The 21,420-nt window shown below is 49.2% G+C and overlaps 5 protein-coding genes across 5 annotated transcripts; all 5 read right to left on the bottom strand.

Annotated features, from left to right (window-relative positions):
* Positions 1–957: 957 nt before the first annotated feature.
* SCP_0502070 (hypothetical protein) lies at positions 958–4,446 on the bottom strand (the record flags this gene model as incomplete). Its single annotated transcript, XM_027758272.1, has 8 exons — positions 958–1,071; positions 1,120–1,191; positions 1,429–1,854; positions 2,137–3,185; positions 3,240–3,410; positions 3,461–3,567; positions 3,618–4,210; positions 4,264–4,446. 8 exons carry the CDS (start codon positions 4,444–4,446, stop codon positions 958–960), a joined length of 2,715 nt encoding a protein of 904 aa, XP_027614073.1.
* A 5,240-nt stretch (positions 4,447–9,686) lies between these two features.
* On the bottom strand, positions 9,687–10,106 carry SCP_0502060 (hypothetical protein; the record flags this gene model as incomplete). The annotated part of the gene is made up of 1 exon (XM_027758271.1): positions 9,687–10,106. The coding sequence occupies one exon, from the start codon at positions 10,104–10,106 to the stop codon at positions 9,687–9,689; it is 420 nt and encodes a 139-aa protein (XP_027614072.1).
* An 804-nt stretch (positions 10,107–10,910) lies between these two features.
* Positions 10,911–14,410, bottom strand: SCP_0502050 (Transposon Tf2-6 polyprotein; the record flags this gene model as incomplete). Its single annotated transcript, XM_027758270.1, has 2 exons — positions 10,911–12,782; positions 12,839–14,410. 2 exons carry the CDS (start codon positions 14,408–14,410, stop codon positions 10,911–10,913), a joined length of 3,444 nt encoding a protein of 1,147 aa, XP_027614071.1.
* Positions 14,411–14,772: 362 nt separating this feature from the next.
* Positions 14,773–15,756, bottom strand: SCP_0502040 (hypothetical protein; the record flags this gene model as incomplete). Its single annotated transcript, XM_027758269.1, has 1 exon — positions 14,773–15,756. The coding sequence occupies one exon, from the start codon at positions 15,754–15,756 to the stop codon at positions 14,773–14,775; it is 984 nt and encodes a 327-aa protein (XP_027614070.1).
* A 4,189-nt stretch (positions 15,757–19,945) lies between these two features.
* SCP_0502030 (hypothetical protein) lies at positions 19,946–21,299 on the bottom strand (the record flags this gene model as incomplete). The annotated part of the gene is made up of 2 exons (XM_027758268.1): positions 19,946–20,139; positions 20,189–21,299. The coding sequence occupies 2 exons, from the start codon at positions 21,297–21,299 to the stop codon at positions 19,946–19,948; spliced, it is 1,305 nt and encodes a 434-aa protein (XP_027614069.1).
* Between the last annotated feature and the right edge of the window lie 121 nt (positions 21,300–21,420).

Below are 21,420 nucleotides of genomic sequence, written 5' to 3'. Positions count from 1 at the left end.
ACGCATCAGGTCCTGTTGTGACTACAATGTGGAAAAAGTGAGCAAACATCATCTCCATCATTCTTCACTCACCTTGCCACTACGTGTCCTAGTTGACAGCAGTTCCAGAGCAAACGGATCCAGGCCATTATCACCAATAATGTGATTTTCAGAGGGCGCAGCTAAAGTCTGGCTTGGTCCTTCTACAGCTGTACCTTTCCTCCTTCCTGTCCCAGGACTTGACTTTGGTGTACCTTGCACAGCTCCCATCACCCACTTTCTGCCCCGGCATGCCCGGACCTCTACAAGGTCAACATTCTCAATTGAACTGTGATGGCACTTCGATTTCCTGGACTGCTTTTGACTTCTTGGAGAAATTGTGATGCCGGTGAAAGTGGTGGAGATAAAGCAAGGGAGAAGAAAGTGGCGGGCAATCTCTTTATCAACATGTGCAGGCCGCATGCTCCATGAAATACAAATTATGTGATGAATGAGTAATCATTTTGCTGGCTGCCTGGTGTTGGTCATATGATTTTCTACCTCGTGCAAATCATAAAAAATGCGATTCTCATATTGCATAACATGACAAGGTTATAACAATGCGCAAATTATATCTACTTCTGAGATCCCTTCTTTTTCCATGCAGGAGCCTTGGCCTTTGCCGCCTGAGCAGGTGTCGCATCTGTCACTGCTGTCACCCCAGCTGCAGCTGCTTGAGCCTTCCTTGTTGCTACAGTCACTCGGCCAGTGCGACGTGGAATGACAGCACTGGAGGTACTGGGAGCAGTGCCTCCATCTTTGGCCTGTGCCCGAGTTCTCTTCTTTTCAGCAGATCTATTGTGATTAAACAATGAACACGATTAGCAAATATGAAGACGATAAAAAACCATGCCAACAAAACCTGGCGGGTTCCTCTTGCAATTGATCCTCCTCTGGAGGCTCTCTGGCTGCAACAGGAGGAGCCTGCTGACGATGTTGTCACTGGCGAGTTTTCGGACATTCCTGAGGTGCCAGTTCATCATCACTATTAGCTAAAAACTCTACCGGTGGAGGAGTGGGCTGGGCTCGGCGACGTTGCAGCTGAGACGAGGCCTGTTTAACTTCAGCACTATGATCAAGGAGATGGATGGATGTCCTCACCTGTGGCTGCACAGCAGTGCTATCAGCCGTGGCTGCTTGAGAATCGGCAGGTGCTGATGTAGTCTTGATCAACTGTTAGGAGATCAGCCATGCAGCTTCTGCTGTTCGCACAGGACCTGACTCTACCTTTTCCCGATAGTGTCACATGTAGTCATCAGTCAGATATTCGTTAACATCGTTAAGAGTTGCATCAGCGGAGAGCATGACCACAACATCCCTCACAGAACATCGGATCCTTTTGCACCTATGAGGTTGACCTTGCCTGATCCACCTACTGGCCTTATCCATTTGCTTTCACAGCATACACACCATCCAATGCTCTACGATCACTGGCTCCTCCACGAGGCCTGTCATCGCTGAGTATGCTGAGAATTCATCTGCTGTCAGGCCACCCTCTGCATATGCGATCTTCGTATATGCATGAATCTGCCGTGCAAAGAGCCAACATAGTCGACGAAGCTGCAACACAAGGGTGTCATCAAGGCCAAGTGCAACTGTCTGTGGATCATTATGCTCGGCGATGAATCGCAGTACCAAGCCAATTGCCAATGTCATGAGTGAGAGCTCCAAAGCTGAGGTCAGCATCTCAAATCCCTGATATGGTCGTGCCTCAATATAAGCACAGAAGGTCTCAATTCCCTTCGGTGTGCAGAAGTCGGGAGGGAGTTCACGGTGTGCGAGTTCCCATGATGCCCATGCTGGGCGAGGATATTCTTTGAGCATCAGTGTGACACACTACATCTCTGATCAGATGAATAATCTATCGGAAATCAAAATTGACTTACAGGAGTGAGTCGACAGACTTTGACAAGAAGCCTGTACTCCTTGAAGGTAGACAGAGATAAAAGAAATTCAGATCGCTGAGTTGCCGAAGCAGGCGATCCATCTTCTGGATTATTGCTAATAACAAGCATGAGACCCGATCAGTTGGACCAAAACAGTAACCGCTTACATCAGAGGGGAATTTCATTGCAGAAAGGCTTTATAGGATGGCACAATGCATGGAAGACCACTAACCCAATTGCCTGCAAGCGTCCATTGCTCTCGAAGAGGATGCTCGATAGCTTGCCATACTCCAGGCTCATATTTCCACACCTTTACATATTCTTCAGGAATAGCAGCGGTGTCGTCAGCCAGCAACTGCAGAGCGAAACATCCCGGATTATCCAACCATGCCATTGATAGTTGCTGAATGATATGTTCGAGGTCGAGTATCCTGAAGCCTTGGAATCGGGCAGATGTTGTCAGTAAAATCGCCTTCTGGCAGTCAACCCACTCTAGCTCTGCCGCATCATTTTCAGTGGGATCTGGAAGTGAAAATGCTGGCGGAGGGATCACAATTCTGCTAACATCATGCTTATACCAGTCAGCATCAACCATCATTGACCTGGGCCACAGAATAATATCTTCCAGGTGATTGGCGATCCTCGGATAGAGTTTCCTTGCATGTGCAGTTGCTGCCGGAGCACCAGCAACTCCAGATGAACTCGTGTCTCCCGTCCGAGGAACATCGACAAGATTCTGTGCAGAAAATGGCTGCCATCCCTCCTCATCATAGGCAGTATTGGCAGTGTGCATCGACTTGGCCTTGTTCATCGCAGCCTTCATCTTTACCCCCACTGAGTCATCCTCACCGCTGGAAACATTATCCAAGTCGAACTCCTCCTCAGAATGTGGGGGAACATGCTTCTTCCTCATGGCAGGCTGCTTGCCTTTGCCCTTTGTGTGACGATTGACTCCGACCTCCACCTCATTATCGTTGTCGTCCTGGTCCCCTTCATCTGCTGAATCGCCAACATTCATATCAGTGACATCTTTCTGCTTTTTTCCCCTGGGCTTCACGGCATCACCTCCATCAGCTGCTACCAGAAATTGGAAAGCAACTGAGCCAATAGCCTGCCGATTCACCCAGTGCTTGAGGAGCAAATCGATGTTGTCAACACCGATGTTCCAAGGTTCGGCAAAGACCACGCTGTCTGGCCAACATGCCTCATCAATGTACTTATGGACATCTTCACTGATCTTCTTCCAAGGGCACTTTGCACGCTTGGAATCAACAATCTTTCCTGCATGTATATCATCAGCATGGATACAGATTCACTTTTGAGAATGAAGCTTACGATGCTGGTGAGTCACAATGGCCCAGACCAAATGACGCTTTTGAGTCAGCTTCCACGTCTCCTCAAATGCAGGAATGATGGCATTGCCATCATCATCGATCTCGTGCTGCACGTCAGTAAGTGCAATTTCATCCTCTTCTTCAGCATCATTATCCTTAAGCTCATCGGGAACTAGTCATTGATTAGTGCATGTTGCTTCATATTCCATGGGTATGACTTACTCATAACATTCATTGCCCACATCCTCCACTTCTTCCACGAATCTTTCTGCCAGTCATCGACAGAGTCAGTGAACTTCAGAAAGCCACCAGTATCGGGTGACTGAAGCCTAGGATGGCGGTGAATAAAATAATGCAAATAATGATGGCCGAGACTTACTTGGTGCGCCGAATCTGCGTGAGCTTCTCTGTCAGCAAGGCCAGGAGGATGAGAACCTTTCCTCCCATCTTTGTCTCCACAGTCTGGATGAAGTCTTCACCCATTCTGCCAAGATGCTTTTGAGCATAGGCAATTTGCCCAGCTCGATCCATCTGCGACTCCTCCATCTTCTTCGCAGCAAGCACTTTCAGTTCATCTCGCTCCTTGTCGGTCAGGTCATGCCATTTATCTACAAATGCCTTGGTATACCAGACCAATTTCTCAACTTGATCCTTCGCATCAGGATGCTCCTGGCCAACCCTTTCCAACAGCTCCTCTTGCCATGCCCAGTGTGCAGTCTTTCGCAAAGACCACTTCTGCCCCGTCATCTTCTTTCGCACATCAGCTGCATCTTCCTCCACCGAGAATGGCTCTACATCATCATTGTCCACAGCAGCGGGATCAGCCCCACCTTCACCTTCAGTCGGATCAGGATAATCATCATCCTTGGCCATGCGTTCAGCATCTGCGAGAGAGAACTTGTGATCTGTCGTGCCGGGAATGATTCTGAGATCCAATGCAGCCTTATTATTTGCGAACCAGTTGCCGATTTGCTATGCAGGAAGTGAGAAGATGTAGACTGAAAAAATTTACCATGTCGACGTACTTGAGTGTTGACCTTGGGCCTGTCCCATCCCTTTGCATTCGCCCTTGCTGTAATCGCCTCTGAGACCTTTGTCACAACAGCTGCATGTGCACCATGCTTGCTGTCTCTCCACTTAGGGTAGTACAACACCATCATGGAGCCATTGTTACGCGGCAGCGAAACACGAGCGTCTAGTCGAGTCATCACGAGACAAGGTCTTAGTCTAAGACACAAGTCCGTTCAAGTGACACTTCTGGCGATGTCCTCGCACTGAAGGTCGATCAGAGTTCGTTCTTATGACTCGTAGTAGCTGTCTGCTACTGACGGTCGATCTCAGTCAAAGGCAAGTGAAAAGCTGGTTTAATGGTAACCAGGTCGAGATGGGGATCCAGCTCGACAAGGTCGTCTACTTATACAAAAGGTATCCGCAGTACTACGCAGTAATGCGAGATCGTTCATTGGCTAGATAAGGTGAAACGATATCTGGGCAAGGTAACAGCGAGGAAGTAATATGTATGAGAAAGCTGAGTAAGGTCGTGAGAGATAATCAGTACTAATGGGGATAACTGTTACAAAGCTCCTCTCTGAGGAACACGTGGACGACTTCCGCCTCTACCTTTACCGATCACGTGACAATAACATCACAGAGCCTAGACTGACCATGTGACAATGACGTCACTGACCACATGACCATGATGTCATCATGGTCATCGCCCTTATCTATCCGGCACGGATCTACCTGATCATCTGATGATATGTGCCTTGTGCTCAAGGCATGTTCACCTCATGTGCGAGATCCAGACCTAGGACGCACTTCCTATCACACATGCGACAAAGGCATGTTTGCCTCACCTTTGCCTTACCCTTACGATACAGATACCGAACCTCATGGGCACGGCCCTAGACCCTGATACATGCGCTAGACGCACGACGACCTCGCTGCTGCCTTGTCTTTGCAGCACGACCTTATCTCCATATGGACAGATTGTCTCTCACGCAGAGTCATGACTGACTCAGCATTCTCACGACCGTGGGACAGGTATACGAACCCTGTGCCCTTATATTGATACCGATGGACCAATCGTAGTTCTAGTATTACAGGTAGACAGACGCCTGTATTTGTATATAAGACCGACAGGACAAGCTGGAGTCCCCATCTTGTCCTGGTTACACATCAACCAGTTTTACCATCTACATCTGTGCGACGAATCGACCTTGGTCCGCAGACAGCGGCCAAGTGTTCATAAGACTGCTCCACTGGGCCGACCTCTGGTCATCGCTATGACTGGAGGTCGGACCCCTCTCGATTGACTTGAGACCTTGCAAAGGCCCAGTCACTGACGACGATGAACCGGATGTACGGTGGCGCGACTGGCCCCCGTGACATTAGGACAAGATGATATTTCTTTGGCTCAAGCTCCTATGCTTTAGAGCCTGACGACCCCGACTTCGACCAGTTCACAGACAGCGACTGTGTCCTTTGACCTCTTGACCGAACAAGGCGACGGATACCTTGCACCTCCTGAGCAGACAGCTCATACGACTGAACAAGGCGACGGTTACCTTGCACTTGATTCCTCGTCTTGTCCGAATTGACATTAGGACGACACTACCCGACCTCGACTCGTCCATGTTCGCAGACAGCATAACATTAGGACACCCATGACTACAGAGATGGAGATACCGTGATTTGACACTCCATTCTCTTGACTTCGACCTTGTCCATTGACATTAGGACACCTGTGACGACAGAGATGGAGATACCGCGATTGACACTCCATTCTCCTGAAATCCAACTTTGGAACGACAAAGAAGACCCTTGTCTGGTCATTCCTAGGTGAGACCAGATTTTCATAAGACAATTGATTGGCACCTTGTCCGAGACGAACTCTCAAGAGTTTACCCTTCATTGGGTGACTCTCAGGGGTCGAATCCCCTCATGCGAGGAAAGCTACGACATGTGTAATAATCAAAGACATGTACGAGCCGCATGTGACTGCGAATCGGAAAGGTTTGGCCACCGTAGAATTAGTACCAATTCTATGGACCGTGATGAACTGAGGATGGTGCGCAGCCTTTGACGAAGGACTTAAGTCGCACACTTGATGATCATGGCTGACAACACCGAGTGTGGCGAGATACCCACGGTGCAGATTGATCCCGGGAACGGCAACCCGTATAAACTGTAGACTCTTAATTGAGTCCGATCTGATGACCATTTGATGATTGTGATCCCTGAATGGGAGCTCGGACTGAGCAAGTGGACACTCGCTCTCCACTATAAACAAACGATAGATCTTGGCTGAGAACACCCTGCATGGCGAGTTACCTGGGGTGCAGAAAGATTGACAACTCGATGCCATTACGAGTTGATGACCATGGAATGTTTGAAGATACCGCGAGTTGACACTTCAAAACCATTCCCTGTCGAAGAGGCTCTCGACGTTAAAAGAAACCGACAATCTGAAGAAGATCCTGATGTAACAAAAGGATCTGAACGACGACCGTCGATCACAGCTCTCGACGATAAAGAAACTGAACCTGGATGAACCTTGAATGACATAGTAAAAGGTTCTGACGGAAGACGGATCCTGGCTCTCCGTATAAACCAATGATCCATACCGAATCTAGGCCGAAGGTTCGACGAGGCGACGATTAGCCTGATGATTGAACTTAACAAGAGATTACATCACCGAGGAACGACTTGGAGTTAACAGTACACGACACTCCAATCCCCGATAACGACACCTGATATTAGGAAACCCCTAATGGTCCTTTGTTGACCACCACGATAACGACTCGAGCATGATCAGACAGACATGACTCATTCGATGATGTCTGGAAGTCCCAGACGGTCCTTTGTTGACCACCACGATGACGACACCCGATGCTAGATGCCTAAATAGGTCTAGCAACCCTCGACGATCAGACAGATCTCGATGGGCGAAACTACTATGAACGACAGCCTTCGATATGGCACTTTTGATGACATGCGCGGGGTAGTTCCCCATGGATAGAAAGGATACTGGGTCACGGCCGATCCTTGGATTTGATGTAGACTGTTGTCTCATCATCTGAAAGAATAAACTTGACAAACAGACGAAATTCGATATACGACACAGCGACGAATAGGGCATCCATGGAATATGGATGGAGGAAGTCGATTTCATTCGACACCAACACACGACAAGACCCGACATGAAATATTCGATGAAGTATCACGCTAGGCCGGGGTAGTTCAAACCTAGGCCGGGGTACTTTAATGATGAAGACATGAAACTGGACATGAAACGTGAATGGGAGCTATCGCTTACCATTGGATATTCGATCTGAACCTTTGCTGAGAACACCTAGTAGGGCGAGATACCCGGGGTGCAGAAAGGTTATCAGAAGGACGAACGACCTTGATGAAAGCTGAAAGGCAGGATTATGGCATTCACGGAATGTGAAGGGAGATAACCGACAAAGTGCGGTATCAACCCAAGATAAGGCCACGATTATCCCGATGATTAGAAACATCGAAGACATGAAACCTGAATGGGAGCTATCGCTCACCAGAAGACGACATTTGTCCGTAATGACTTAAAACTACACGATACTTGTCCGCAATGACTTGAAACTAGAAGACGATACTTGTCCGCAATGACTTAAAACTAGAAGACGATATTTGTCCGCAATGACTCGAAACTAGAAGACCCTTGCTGCCCACCCTCTTTTTCCCTTTACGATTTGTTACCTGTTTTTATCGGTTTCAGATCCAGGGTATCTGGTTTTTTTGAATGGGAGCTGATAGGGGATAGTAGGCGAGGATGCATATCCGAGCCAAAGGAATGAGCCCGAGTGCCCGGGTGACGAGGAACGAGTGGAATCGAGGAGTGACGAGTGGAATCGAGGAACGACAAGAGTAATCGAGGACGAGGAACCCTCCCACAAGGGCAAATTTTTTCCCCCCCTCCTCCCTTCCACCACACTCTCTTTCCATCTTGCGAATTTTTGAAGACATCGCTACACTATGAGCCCTCCTGATTTTTAGGCCGGGGTAGTAGTAGGGAAGAATGGGCAACGCGAGTTAACCATTCACTGTGCGAAAGCACAAAGAAACAAGACTAATGGAAGACGACGGGCAACACGAGTTGACCGGTCACTGTGCGAAAGCACAAAGAAACAAGACTAATGGAAGACGATGAACATAGCTGAATAGCTTATGAGAAGAAGACGAACAGAAGACTTGCAGTTGGAGCGAGCAATCCTAAAGGGATGCGAGCGACAAGCAAAACGAAGTTTGCGAAGCTGGATTAACACCCAGGTCAATTTTTTCATTTTCCGCCTCTGATTTACCCAGAATCATGCGATGACATGACACGATGAACAACGATACATGGAATTTCTCCATTCCATTTCCCGACCGACTTTCTTGACGACTTCAATCCAGGGAATTGAAGACCTGAATGGGAGCTGATGCTACAAAGCTCCTCTCTGAGGAACACGTGGACGACTTCCGCCTCTACCTTTACCGATCACGTGACAATAACATCACAGAGCCTAGACTGACCATGTGACAATGACGTCACTGACCACATGACCATGATGTCATCATGGTCATCGCCCTTATCTATCCGGCACGGATCTACCTGATCATCTGATGATATGTGCCTTGTGCTCAAGGCATGTTCACCTCATGTGCGAGATCCAGACCTAGGACGCACTTCCTATCACACATGCGACAAAGGCATGTTTGCCTCACCTTTGCCTTACCCTTACGATACAGATACCGAACCTCATGGGCACGGCCCTAGACCCTGATACATGCGCTAGACGCACGACGACCTCGCTGCTGCCTTGTCTTTGCAGCACGACCTTATCTCCATATGGACAGATTGTCTCTCACGCAGAGTCATGACTGACTCAGCATTCTCACGACCGTGGGACAGGTATACGAACCCTGTGCCCTTATATTGATACCGATGGACCAATCGTAGTTCTAGTATTACAGGTAGACAGACGCCTGTATTTGTATATAAGACCGACAGGACAAGCTGGAGTCCCCATCTTGTCCTGGTTGCACATCAACCAGTTTTACCATCTACATCTGTGCGACGAATCGACCTTGGTCCGCAGACAGCGGCCAAGTGTTCATAAGACTGCTCCACTGGGCCGACCTCTGGTCATCGCTATGACTGGAGGTCGGACCCCTCTCGATTGACTTGAGACCTTGCAAAGGCCCAGTCACTGACGACGATGAACCGGATGTACGGTGGCGCGACTGGCCCCCGTAACAATAACGAGTCGTGTATCAGAACGAGGTAAAGATGAGGCATACATGCACGTCTTGCATGCGCGATAAGAAGAAGGTCCGGAGTTGGATCCGGTGTAACCCTAGACTAGGGGTTCTGGGCATCTGGGTAAAGAATCGGAGGTTGCGCTCCGATGAGTCACGTGTTGGATCACATGGTCTGGTAACGTAAAGGGAACAAGGAAAAGAAAAAGAAAAGACGCGCCACAAGTGGGGAGCGTTGTAACATCAGCTCCCGTCTAACGTTTCTTGTCCCACAAGAAATATTGTGATCTTCATCGTCGTCGGGGGCAGTCGCGAACATAATGATCTCCTCCACATCTGTAGCATGTCCGCCGGCTGGTTCGTGATCCTTGTTCGGGGATACGTCCATTCCTGTAGGGGTGACCGCGATGCGAGGAAGTGGATGCAGTCGAGAAAGATGGTTGGGATAATGAAGATCGTCCACTGGGTACGTGCGAACGAGGAGGGCGAGGTCGAACGGGAATTGGTTCTGGTGACGAGTGAGGAGTGGATGCGGGTATTCCATTAGTGGTGTATCCGAGGATGTGTCCGATGTCTTCGTCCCCATGCTCCCTCCAAATCTCCTGTGCTGTACGAGTGACCGTACTGCGCATCAACGACCAGACTTGGTCGACTCTGGTCCGAGCTCTACTCGTCCTTTCTTCTGCTGCGATGAGCTCTTGTCTGGCCGTCTGCATCCACTCGACCATTTCTAATGCTCGTTGCATGGAAACCACCGCTTGTCGATCTTGCGGGCGATTTCGTAAGGCGACGAGGATATCTGTGAAGTCGACAGGAACACGGATAGCCGAGATCAGACGTGTGGCAAATTCCTGTTCGTCCGATGCATGACTGAGTTCGATAGAAGGTGAGGGCGATGAGGTGCGGATAAAGGGTGTCTGTGCTCGAGAGGGTACTCCATTGACAAGCGTAGGCGATGCGGGTATGCTCATAATTGTGGAGGCGACTTCAGCGAGTATATTGTGAACAAGGTCGTCTATAGCGGAAGTGGGCATTGATGATATGTCGTTTTCTCCTCCTTTTATACCTTTCGGTCGTTAAGGGGGTCGCGGTTATCTGTGATGTGAAATAGAATGTCGTGGATCCGGGTAATAATCAAATAGATGAAAATCCATTGGACGATAAAGAGTATTCCCACAGAGATAAGAACTGCCTGATCAGTTCCAGGCATCGTTCTGATCACCCCAGCCGTTAGCGTGCGGGCTGTCTCGCGTGAAGAGTGTGTGTTCGACAAGTCGTCTGATAAGGATTCGGTGGATGATCCAAAGAAAGGCGAGGGTTGTGCAGTGGAGGACGATTAGGAAGATGACGAGGAAAACCGTCGTGGTAGTCATTCCGGGTTTCTTCTCCTCTACTGGATTCCCCTGGTCCTTTCATATGCATCGAGGATTGGCTTGGCATTGTGTAAATTGTGGGTAGGTTCCCACGAGTTTTCTGCTGAAGAATATCCCTTCCACTTGACTAAGTACCTCAGATGACCTCGGTACATCTTGTGATTCAGGATGGCTTCGACTTCGTACTCTTCCTCGTTATCAACGACATCAGGTGGTGGGTTCATGTAATTCGGACCATGTATGTCGTTTTCGCGATAAGGAGATAGAAGGGCGGCGTGGAATACGGAATGAACTCGCCAGGTCTTCGGGAGTTTGAGACGATAGTTGGCCGGTCCGATGACTTCGACAATTTCGAATGGCCCCTCACGCTTTGGAGCTATCTTGCGCGAGGCATAATTGACCTTCAGGTTCCTCGAGTCTAGCCAGACCTTCTGTCCTAGTGTAAACTTCGGCGATCCTTGTCTGACTCGGTCCGCCATCTGTTGTCGGGCTAACTCGTGCATGGCTAGTGCTTCTAGTCTTATCTTCTGCAACATGTCAAGCCTGGATTCAACCGATGGAATGTTCGTGGACGGAAATACGGAAGGGAGTCCACGTGGTTCGTATCCCATCATGATGCGGAATGGGCTCATCTTCCGTGCTGAGTGTTCCCTTGTGTTATGACAAAACTCGAGGTCTGGCAGGCGGTCGGCCCATGTTTCAGGGTTGTTTCCGCAATAGAGTCGAAGATAGATTTCCAGCTCCTGGTTGACTCGCTCAGTTTCTCCGTCCATCTGAGGGTGATAAGCAGTGCTCATTGATGATCTGATCTGGAGTAGTCGATTTAACTCTTGGAAGACCTTAGATGCGTATTGAGGTCCTCTATCCGAGATGATTCGGTCGGGTAATCCAAATCGCGAGTATACTTTGTCATGAAAAATCTTGGCTGTTCCTTCGGCTGTGATCGTTTTGAGGCAGGGCGTAAGAATCACCCCCTTCGTAAGGTCATGGTCTACTACGACCATAATTGAATCAAAACCATTGGAAATGGGAAGGTCGGTAATAAAATCGGTGGTGCAACAGGAAAATGGTAATGCGTGTGGGTCGGCGGGAATTGGTTCCAAAGGAATACGCGTTGGATGAGTGTTCGGTTTCATTTGTTGACAGGCGGCACAGCCTTCAACATAATTGTAGACAAATGTATACATGCCGGGCCACCAGAATTCACGACGTAACAGTTCAAGAGTGTTGAACTTTCCAGGGTGACCCATGGCAGGGGAGTCGTGATGTAGTCGAACGAGGTCACGACGAAGAGTTTCAGATGGTGGAACGTAGATCTTTCCCTTGTAAAGGATGACCCCATCGCGAACTTCCCAGTCGGAAAGCGATGATTTCATGGGGAATGGCCCTTTGTGCGCAATCGCTTCGAGGGCTTCGTGAACAATGAGGTCTTTTGCTGCGTGATTCCTGATTTCATCGAATAGTGTCGGGGAAATGGATCGCATGAATAGTGTGTTGGGTAAAAGAATGCGATCTTCGTTGTCACTTTCACTGTCATCGAGTCCGTTACGACGAGATAGCGCATCAGATTGGATCATCTGAGTGCCAGGGACATGGATGAGGTGAAGATCAAATTGTGATAATTTGAGACTCCATCGTGCTTGTCGGCGGTTTAACTTCTGAGCTGTACGGAAGTACGTGAGGTTCTTGTGATCACTGCGAACTTCGACGGGATGGGGAGAGCCTTCAAGATAATGGCGCCATTCAGTGAGGGCTCGAATGATTCCGAGGAGTTCGCGGTCGTAGATTTCGTAGTTCCGTTCAGCTGGATTGAGCATCTGTGAAATGTAGGCACAAGGATGGAGGTCTCCATTGATATCGGCTTGGCGTAAAACTGCACCCGTAGCAAACTTGGAAGCGTCGGATTCAACAATAAAGGGTTTTGCCTTGTCAGGCAGTAACATACTGGGGCGGTACTGAATCGTTGCTTCAATGTGTCGAAAGCTGTCTGACATTCTGTTGTCCATTCAAAAGGTGGGGATCCAGCGGCAGTGCACGTAAGATTCGTCAATGGTTTGGCAATATCCGAGAAGTTGGCAATAAACTTCCGATAGAAGTTTCCAAACCCTAGGAAAGAGCGAACACCTTTTACCGTGCTTGGTTCAGGCCATTCTGCAATTCCTTTAAGTTTGATAGGGTCCATGCCAATGTAGTTTTCTCGAATGATCATGCCTAGAAATTCGACTTCTTTAACATCAAAGAAACACTTTTCCGGTTTAAGGAATAAGTCGTTGTCTTTGAGTCGTTGGAGTACGTGTCGGGTTCGAACGTGATGTTCTTCCAAATCGTTTGAGAAGATGAGGATATCATCCATGTAAATGACTATCCATCCCTCATCGATCATGTCCTTGAAGAGTGCGTTCATCATCATTTGGAAAGTCGCCGGGGAGTTGCAGAGTCCAAAGAACATGACCATAGGTTCGAAAAGTCCGCGATTTGTCTTAAATGCGCCCTTCCATTGGTCACCATCTTTGATTCTGACATTGTTATATCCGGAGCGTAAATCCATTTTCGTAAAGATCGATGCGCCTTTGAATTGATCCATAAGGTCAGAGATGAGCGGAAGAGGATAGGCGTTTTTCACCGTCCCTTCATTCAGGTATCGGTAATCCTGACAAGGACGTAGTGCTCCGTCTTTCTTTCCTACGAAGAAAAATGGTGAAGCCATGGGAGATTTCGACGGTCGGATGTATCCTTTTCGCAGATTTTCTTCCAGGAAGTCATCCATCGCTCCTTGTTCTTTGAGCGATAATGGATAGACTTTACAGTCGTGTGGAATAAAATCGGGTTTCAAGTCAATGGCGTGGTCCCACGGCCTGGTTTCTGGAAAGCGTTCAGCTGCTTTCTTTTCAAAGACGGACTTCAAATCGTGGAGGTAGTTGGGGACCAACTCCTCGACAGTTTTGGGTTTGTCTACAGCTGATGCTTCTTTGTGTGCCTGTTGTGCCAATTCTTGTGATTTACCGGATGGTTTGTAAAAGACCGTATTCTGTGCGTTACAGAATAATGGGGATCGAGTACTGTGTGTCATTCTTCCAATGGCGGGGCCTCTTCGTATGGTGAAGACTGCGGTTTCAGTCTCTTCATTCGTCAAAGGTGACTCCTTCCTGATGGGTTCAAATATCCCAATGACTGGCTCTCCTGCGATATAGGATATAACTAGATCGTCATCATCGAGCTGATCCATAGGGGATTCTGATGGTAGGTCATCTAGTTCGGTATCATTCCGCACTGCGGGTAACTCGCCACGCTCAGTGTTATCGGTCATGATTTCTCTGATAGATTCCGAATGCCCAAATGAGGTAGGGGAAGTTTCGGTGGTGATTAGCTCTGGGAGTCCATCTCCCTTGAAAATCGAAACTTCTTCATTTGGTGCATCTTCGACGGTGGGTTTCGGTGGCCATTTGGCATCTTTACCAAACCAAAAGTCACCGGTTTCCCAGTTGATCATCGGATTGAGGCGTTTAAGCCACGGCATGCCGAGAAGTATGTTTTCTTTGCCAATGCCGGTCAAGAGGAAACGAGTAAGTGTCTTCCTTCCTCCAATTTTCATCATCTTCCAGGTGCAATGAGTAATGGTACCCATTTGATTTGGTGTGCCATCTGCATTCATGACCGTAATCGGTTTCGGTAATTCCCACCTGATGAAATCGTTTTCTTCCGCAAAACGAATGTTCATGAACGTTTCGGCTGCACCGGAATCGATCAAGGCTTCTGTTGTAACGTCTTCCTTCTCTCCCAACGAAATATTCACAGTGATTGAATTTCCGCTAGTGTTACAAATAACGAGGGGAGATACGGTAAGATGCGACGGTCCATGCATTACTAGTGGCCGTCGTCTCAAAAACCCAATTGGGTTCGTTCTTCGTCAGTCATGTCGTTGAAGACGTTTCGCACATAGGCGATCTGTTCCTCTCTGGTTTCTTCCTTCAATGTCTCCTTCTTCTGTGCGAGGTCTTCTCGCATCTTCTTGATCCATGTGATCGTGTCTGTGTCTAACCCGGGCTGTATCGTTCTAGCACGGGTGAAACTTCCAGACTGGGGGTGAAATTGTCTGTCGTTGGCTATATGGCCCTTCTTTCCGCATAGGAAACATAATCCTTCTTTCATTCTCTTCTGTCGCTCGTCTGGGGATAAGCGCGAGATATTGACACGATCAACATCCATCGCGTTTGGATCCTTTGCAGAAGCCGAGTAGTAGGGACGATGGACAGATCGGCCCTTTCCTCGCGTCGTCGTAGTGGCTCCTCGCTTGAAGATCTGAGCAGATCTCCATTGGTTATCAAACCGCGAGGCGTATTCGTACCACTTGTCAAGTGTCTTGGGCATGCTTTCCATCCCATATATCCTTTGTCGGAGTGGGTCGTTAAGTCCCCACTTGAAATACTCGATATTTCCGGCATCTTCTAGTTTCGCCTTGGATTCAAGCGATCGGAATTCAGCAATGTAGTCGTCCGCAGTACGAGTTCCTTGCTTGATGTTACGCAGCAAGGTACGAGCGGTTTCTTCAATATTTTCATCGCCAAATGCTTTGTTCACACTTGCAATGAAGTCTCTCCAACTCCCATAAGAAAGGAAGTCATCATTGGTGAGTTCCGTTTCTATGAAGCTCTGTGCCCATGATCCTGCTGTTCCTCCTTGCATGTGCGATAGCACGAATGCGATCTTCTGATTGTCCTCCTGGTAGACATGGCTATTTCCGGCCATGTAGTTCTTGCATTGGTTTATAAATTCCCTAAGCTTCGAACGGTCTGAACCGTTGAAGATCTCGGGTTTTCTAAAACCAAGTTCCTTCTGGCTAGCATGGTGACGTCCTTCATCCATGGTAACTGTAGCCATCGGTGGTATGTAATCGGGTACGATTGGTGCAAGAGTCGGTTGGGGTACAGGATTCTGGGCAGGGGGGTTCCAAGGGGCGTCTGGTCTTTCTCCTGGATAGGAGGTCGTTATACCGCTGTCTGCGATGTGCTGGAGCACTATTCCACCAAGATTATGGGGAAGTGTCCTTTCAAATTCCTCTGGGGAGTAGTCGAAGTTGTGATTGTCTGGCCTGATGAATACAGGCCTTCCTCCTATGAAATGTGCGTTTCGTTCTGTGCTCCACTCCGCTTGGGATGGGAGGTGCTCGCGGTACTGCTCTGGAAGAGCGGTCGGGTTGATGTAGTTAAAATCCAGCGTGGATAAATTCTTCTGTGTGGCCTATGTCTACACGTAGACTGCACACCGTCCTTAACTAAGTGGGTTCGTTCGTCGTCGGCTAACAAGCCCGTAGAGTGTCTTCTGTCTTCAAACTGATACACCTATTTGCTGATTGCTCGAGTGATTACCTCAGCCTCCTCGGCCTATTGGTCTCTCGGACAGACCCCTCTCCGAAGATGAGTGATCAGTCTATCCCTTCAGCTACCTCGATTACAGAATAATCTCAAACGGTGCTTTAGCAATCGAATCGGGTGTATCGTTCAGTCTTCAAGGTTCGGTCCGGTCGGTAGTTCGTTGTTAGACTCTAGGAAGTCACAGAGAGTAATAAGATCTCGACCTAATGTTACGCGGCAGCGAAACACGAGCGTCTAGTCGAGTCGTCACGAGACAAGGTCTTAGTCTAAGACACAAGTCCGTTCAAGTGACACTTCTGGCGATGTTCTCGCACTGAAGGTCGATCAGAGTTCATTCTTATGACTCGTAGTAGCTGTCTGCTACTGACGGTCGATCTCAGTCAAAGGCAAGTGAAAAGCTGGTTTAATGGTAACCAGGTCGAGATGGGGATCCAGCTCGACAAGGTCGTCTACTTATACAAAAGGTATCCGCAGTACTACGCAGTAATGCGAGATCGTTCATTGGCTAGATAAGGTGAAACGATATCTGGGCAAGGTAACAGCGAGGAAGTAATATGTATGAGAAAGCTGAGTAAGGTCGTGAGAGATAATCAGTACTAATGGGGATAACGAGTCGTGTATCAGAACGAGGTAAAGATGAGGCGTACATGCACGTCTTGCATGCGCGATAAGAAGAAGGTCCGGAGTTGGATCCGGTGTAACCCTAGACTAGGGGTTCTGGGCATCTGGGTAAAGAATCGGAGGTTGCGCTCCGATGAGTCACGTGTTGGATCACATGGTCTGGTAACGTAAAGGGAACAAGGAAAAGAAAAAGAAAAGACGCGCCACAAGTGGGGAGCGTTGTAACAGCCATAGGGCTTCGACCAACGAGCTTTGCCAGCCATGGTTGATAGTAGGGCTTTTGAAAGGATGAAAGTACTGGAATTGCTGTTGTAGCAGATGGTGGGAAGAGGCAAGATGGAAATTTGGGCAGGGCCAAGGGTGCCAAAAGTGCACATGGTGGTGTGTGATGTGATCATGTGACTTAAGCGCCCGTGCATCGTCTGGCATACCGGCATGGCTTCGCCTTATTCATGCTTCATGGATACAAACTCAAGTATTACAATTTTTTCTAACTACAAAGATGGAAAACAAAAGGTGACTTGTGATGACTGAGGGCAGGCCCTCCCTCATTCGCCACAAGCACCAGGAAGAAGGGAAAAATGAAAGAAAATAGACTACAAGGAAAGTACAAATACAATCTGAAAAACACTAAAAGGAAGTCAGAAAACGGTCGGAAAACATTAGAAAATGCTCACCTTGTGCGCTGCATTGCTCGAGCTGCAGTGACCGTGGTCAATTTTCAGTACATGTGTAAGAGGCTGTGGAAACATCAAGAGGTCAGTATTCTTCAAAATGCAAGGAAAAAAACTCACCGGTTCTTTCAATCCACTATAGGATTTGGCCTGGTCTTCACCACTGCCATAAAACCCACCATATGCTGAAGAACCCTTGTCAGTATCTGTATGACGTGCTGTGGAGTACTTACCACATCTTCCTTACACTTCCTGTACTCGCACCATACCATGCAAAAAGAAACAAACAAGTAAAAAAGACTGACCTTGTGGAGCAGGCCAATGGCGGCTCCACGCATGACTCGCACAGCACAAGGCTGATGGCTGGCGACAATGTAATGTGCAGAGCACATATGCGCCTAGACGCAAGTACGCCGAAGCGCATTGACACTGAAGTGCAAAATCCCCCAATTCTCATATATACCGGGTGAGAGGCGCGAGTGGGTCGCCCCCGCAACGCGGAGCCCTCTGCAGCTCGTCGCCACACGCCCAGTGATCCCCCAAATCTCAAGTACCAGGTGAGGAATGCGAGTGGGTCGCCCCCACAATGTGGAGCCCTCTGCAGCTCGCCACCGCATGCCCAGTGATCCCCCAAAACTCAAGTACCAGGTGAGGGACGCGAGTGGGTTTCCCCCACAACGCGGAGCCCTCTGCAGCTCACCGTCGCATGCCCAGTGATCCCCAAAAACCCACATGTACCCCATGACTGGCCAAAGACCAGCCATGGGATGATGTCAGTAAAGTGCATATTACATAATACTATCTACAGGAAAAGAAACAGTTACCTTACAAAGGCACGCGCAAATAACTAAGCTTTGACACTGCATGCCTATGGCAATATGCAGCAACAAAGCTCAGCCACTTGTGGCCAGCTTGCTGGAAGGGGATGGTGGCACACCTTTTAGTCATGTTACCTGAACTGAACTCCCATTTACCCTGACATTTTCATGAACTGGACAGCCAGCGAACGTCGGCCCATTGTCACCATGTTGACCTCTACCAGCAGTGGACCCATATCTTTCATGTGTGGGATACTAGCAGTGGGCCCACCCCTAGTGTTCTTCTCCCAGTGCTTGGCCCACTAGTAGGGCATATTACAGTGTTGTAACCATTAAGCAATGGGCCCACCGCCACAGGTCAGAGGGTGGGCCGACGCCAGAGCATGTTATCACCATCAATGGGCCCATTGCCACGAGTGTAAGATGATGGATGGGCCCACCGCCAAAGGTCGGAGTGTTGGCCATGGCCAGAGCATGTTTGTCTGAGCAATGGGCCCACCACCAGAGTATGACGAATGAGCAGTGGGCCGATCGCCAAGAGTGTAACCTGAAGGATGGGTCCACCGCCAAAGGTTAGAGGGTTGACGATTGCCAGAGCATGTTATCGCCAGCAATCGGCCCATCGCCAAAGCACCTTCAGTGAGGGCCTTACTGCAAGCACCCATGGGATAGGTCATCGCCAGGACATGTTTCCACCAGCAATCGGCCCACCGCCAAAGGTCAGAGGGTTGGCCATCACCAGAGCATGTTACCGCCATCAATGAGCCCACCGCCAAAGTGTGATCAATGAGCAGTGGGCCCATCGCCACGAGTGTAAGGTGAAGTGTTGGCCAATGCCAGAGCATGTTTCTCTGAGCAATGGGCCCACCACCAGAGTATGATGAATGAGCAGTGGGCCCATTGCCAAGAGTGTAAGATGACCGATGGGCCCACTGCTAAAGGTCAGAGGGTTGGCCAATGTCAGAGCATGTTATCACCAGCAATCAGCCCATCGCCAAAGCACCCTCAGTGAGGGCCTTACTGCAAGCACCCATGGGATAGGTCATCGCCAGGACATGTTTCTGCCAGCAATCGGCCCACTGCCAAAAGCCAGTGGGTTGACGATCACCAGGATATATCATCGCCACCAATGGGCCCATTGTCACATACAGCCCTGCAGTTTCCGGACGCATTGGTGGTGATGACGTGCTCTGGTGATCGTCAACGCTCTGACCTTTGGCGGTGGGCCCATCACTTACCAGCACTCATGGCGAAGGGCCAATTTGTGGCGAAAACACGGCTTGGCGATGGCCAACCCTCTGACCCTTGACGGTGGGCCCTTTGCTGGTGGAGCAATATTCCTATACAGTGAAGCTCTCACTCAGGTCCTTTGGCGATGGGCTAATTGCTGGCAACAACATGCCTTGGTGATGGCGAGCGCAGTCTGCCCATCTCAAGAGTACACTGGAGGAGCGATGGGCTTTAGAGCTTAGTGATGCAGAAGTGAATGTATCCATTTTGTACTGGTATACGAGCTGTTACATAGCAGTCATATATTGCTAACACCAGAACGCTCGAAGAAACTAGTTCAGTTGCTGTGATATGCCTCACCATGAATGTCCCTCAGAATGTACCCCATTTGGAGCACGGTCGAGCTGGCATTGAGGTTCACAACATGCATATTCTCAGTGAGGTTGAGCTCACACTGAAGATGTACAATGCGCTCCTGCAACATGGTGCAACGACGACTAACCGCAAAGCTATCACCTTCATCATCGTCCACTATGAATAAGGTCAACATCAGACTGAAGGTTGCCAGGGATGTACTCACTGGAACTGTCTGCCTCTGCTGCGATCTGCGCAAACGATCTACTGAGGCAGGCCACTTGTGAGCCAGAAGCGGCATTCATCTCTCCAGGAACTGCCATTGGCAGCAGCTGTGTGGTATCTGGGAATAAGCCTGGAATCTGTTCCCAATGGGTGGGACGATGGATCAGCAGCTCATCTGGAAGTGCTGCCAGACTTGGCATCCTGGAAGTAACAGTGACTGGCTCGATGCTGCCTTTCATATAGTGAATGACAGGTGCATCATGGCAGAAATTGCTGTCATCGAAAGTGCGAGCTGGCGAGTGAGAGGGCACCGATGGCGGAGGCGGTGGACTTAAAACATCGTCCAACAAAGGTCGCCTCTTTAGAGGCGAAGCACTGGGACTATTTAGCCACCGGACCTGGCTATGCACAGGCGTCGTGCCAGGGCTGTCTATCACCAGAGCTTGCCATCGTCCTGGCATGGTGGGAGGACTATTGTCAAAGTCCAACAGTTTCGGCACTGGTTTCACATCAAGTGTCTCATCCACCAGCATGCACCTTGCCATCGGCATACTTGCTTCACTATCGAAGTGGATGGACGTACGTGGCATAGCGTCAAGGGGCTCAGCGATGAGCGATCGTCGAGGGAGTGGTGAGGTATCAGGAGTGCAAAAGTCGAAAGTGTGAGCTGGCGGAGGAAGGGGAGTAGCTTCCAACAGGACACGTCGAGGAATTGGCGAGATGCCAGGAGTGTCGAAGTCGAACATTCCACCGGGTGCAGTGGGGGTGGAATCTAGGATGAGTGCATGCCTATGGATTGGCGAAGTGCCACGACTTCCCTCCACAGGCGCCACAGATCCAGATGATGCCTGTACCTTTGGCAAGGTGTGGCGGTGGAGATGCTCATGTGGCGAGTTGGATGGCACAAAGGGAGCCGCCATGGATGGGGTAGTGTGGCGGGGCGTGAGGGGTGTCTGAGAAGCAGAGTGGAGAGGCAAGGAGATCTGAGCAGCTCCAGGAGAGTCAAGGAGATCTGAAATGAGTGGACGACGGGGCTCAATGATACTATTCTCCTCATCCAACTTGCCCATCATAATGTCCAGCATGTCAGGAGGTTCCGCATCACTGGCCATGACAGGTAGATTGTGGCGAGCAGACAAGTCTTCGATCAGTCCTGGATCGCGGGAGATCAGTTGTAGAAAAAGGATTGATATGACATAGAAAGGTCAGATAACGTCACAAAGGAGTCAGATT

This window comes from Sparassis crispa (assembly GCF_003851025.1).
Source record: "Sparassis crispa DNA, contig_000004F, whole genome shotgun sequence".
Classification (NCBI taxonomy): domain Eukaryota; kingdom Fungi; phylum Basidiomycota; class Agaricomycetes; order Polyporales; family Sparassidaceae; genus Sparassis; species Sparassis crispa.
This window is presented reverse-complemented; position numbering and strand designations above follow the sequence as displayed.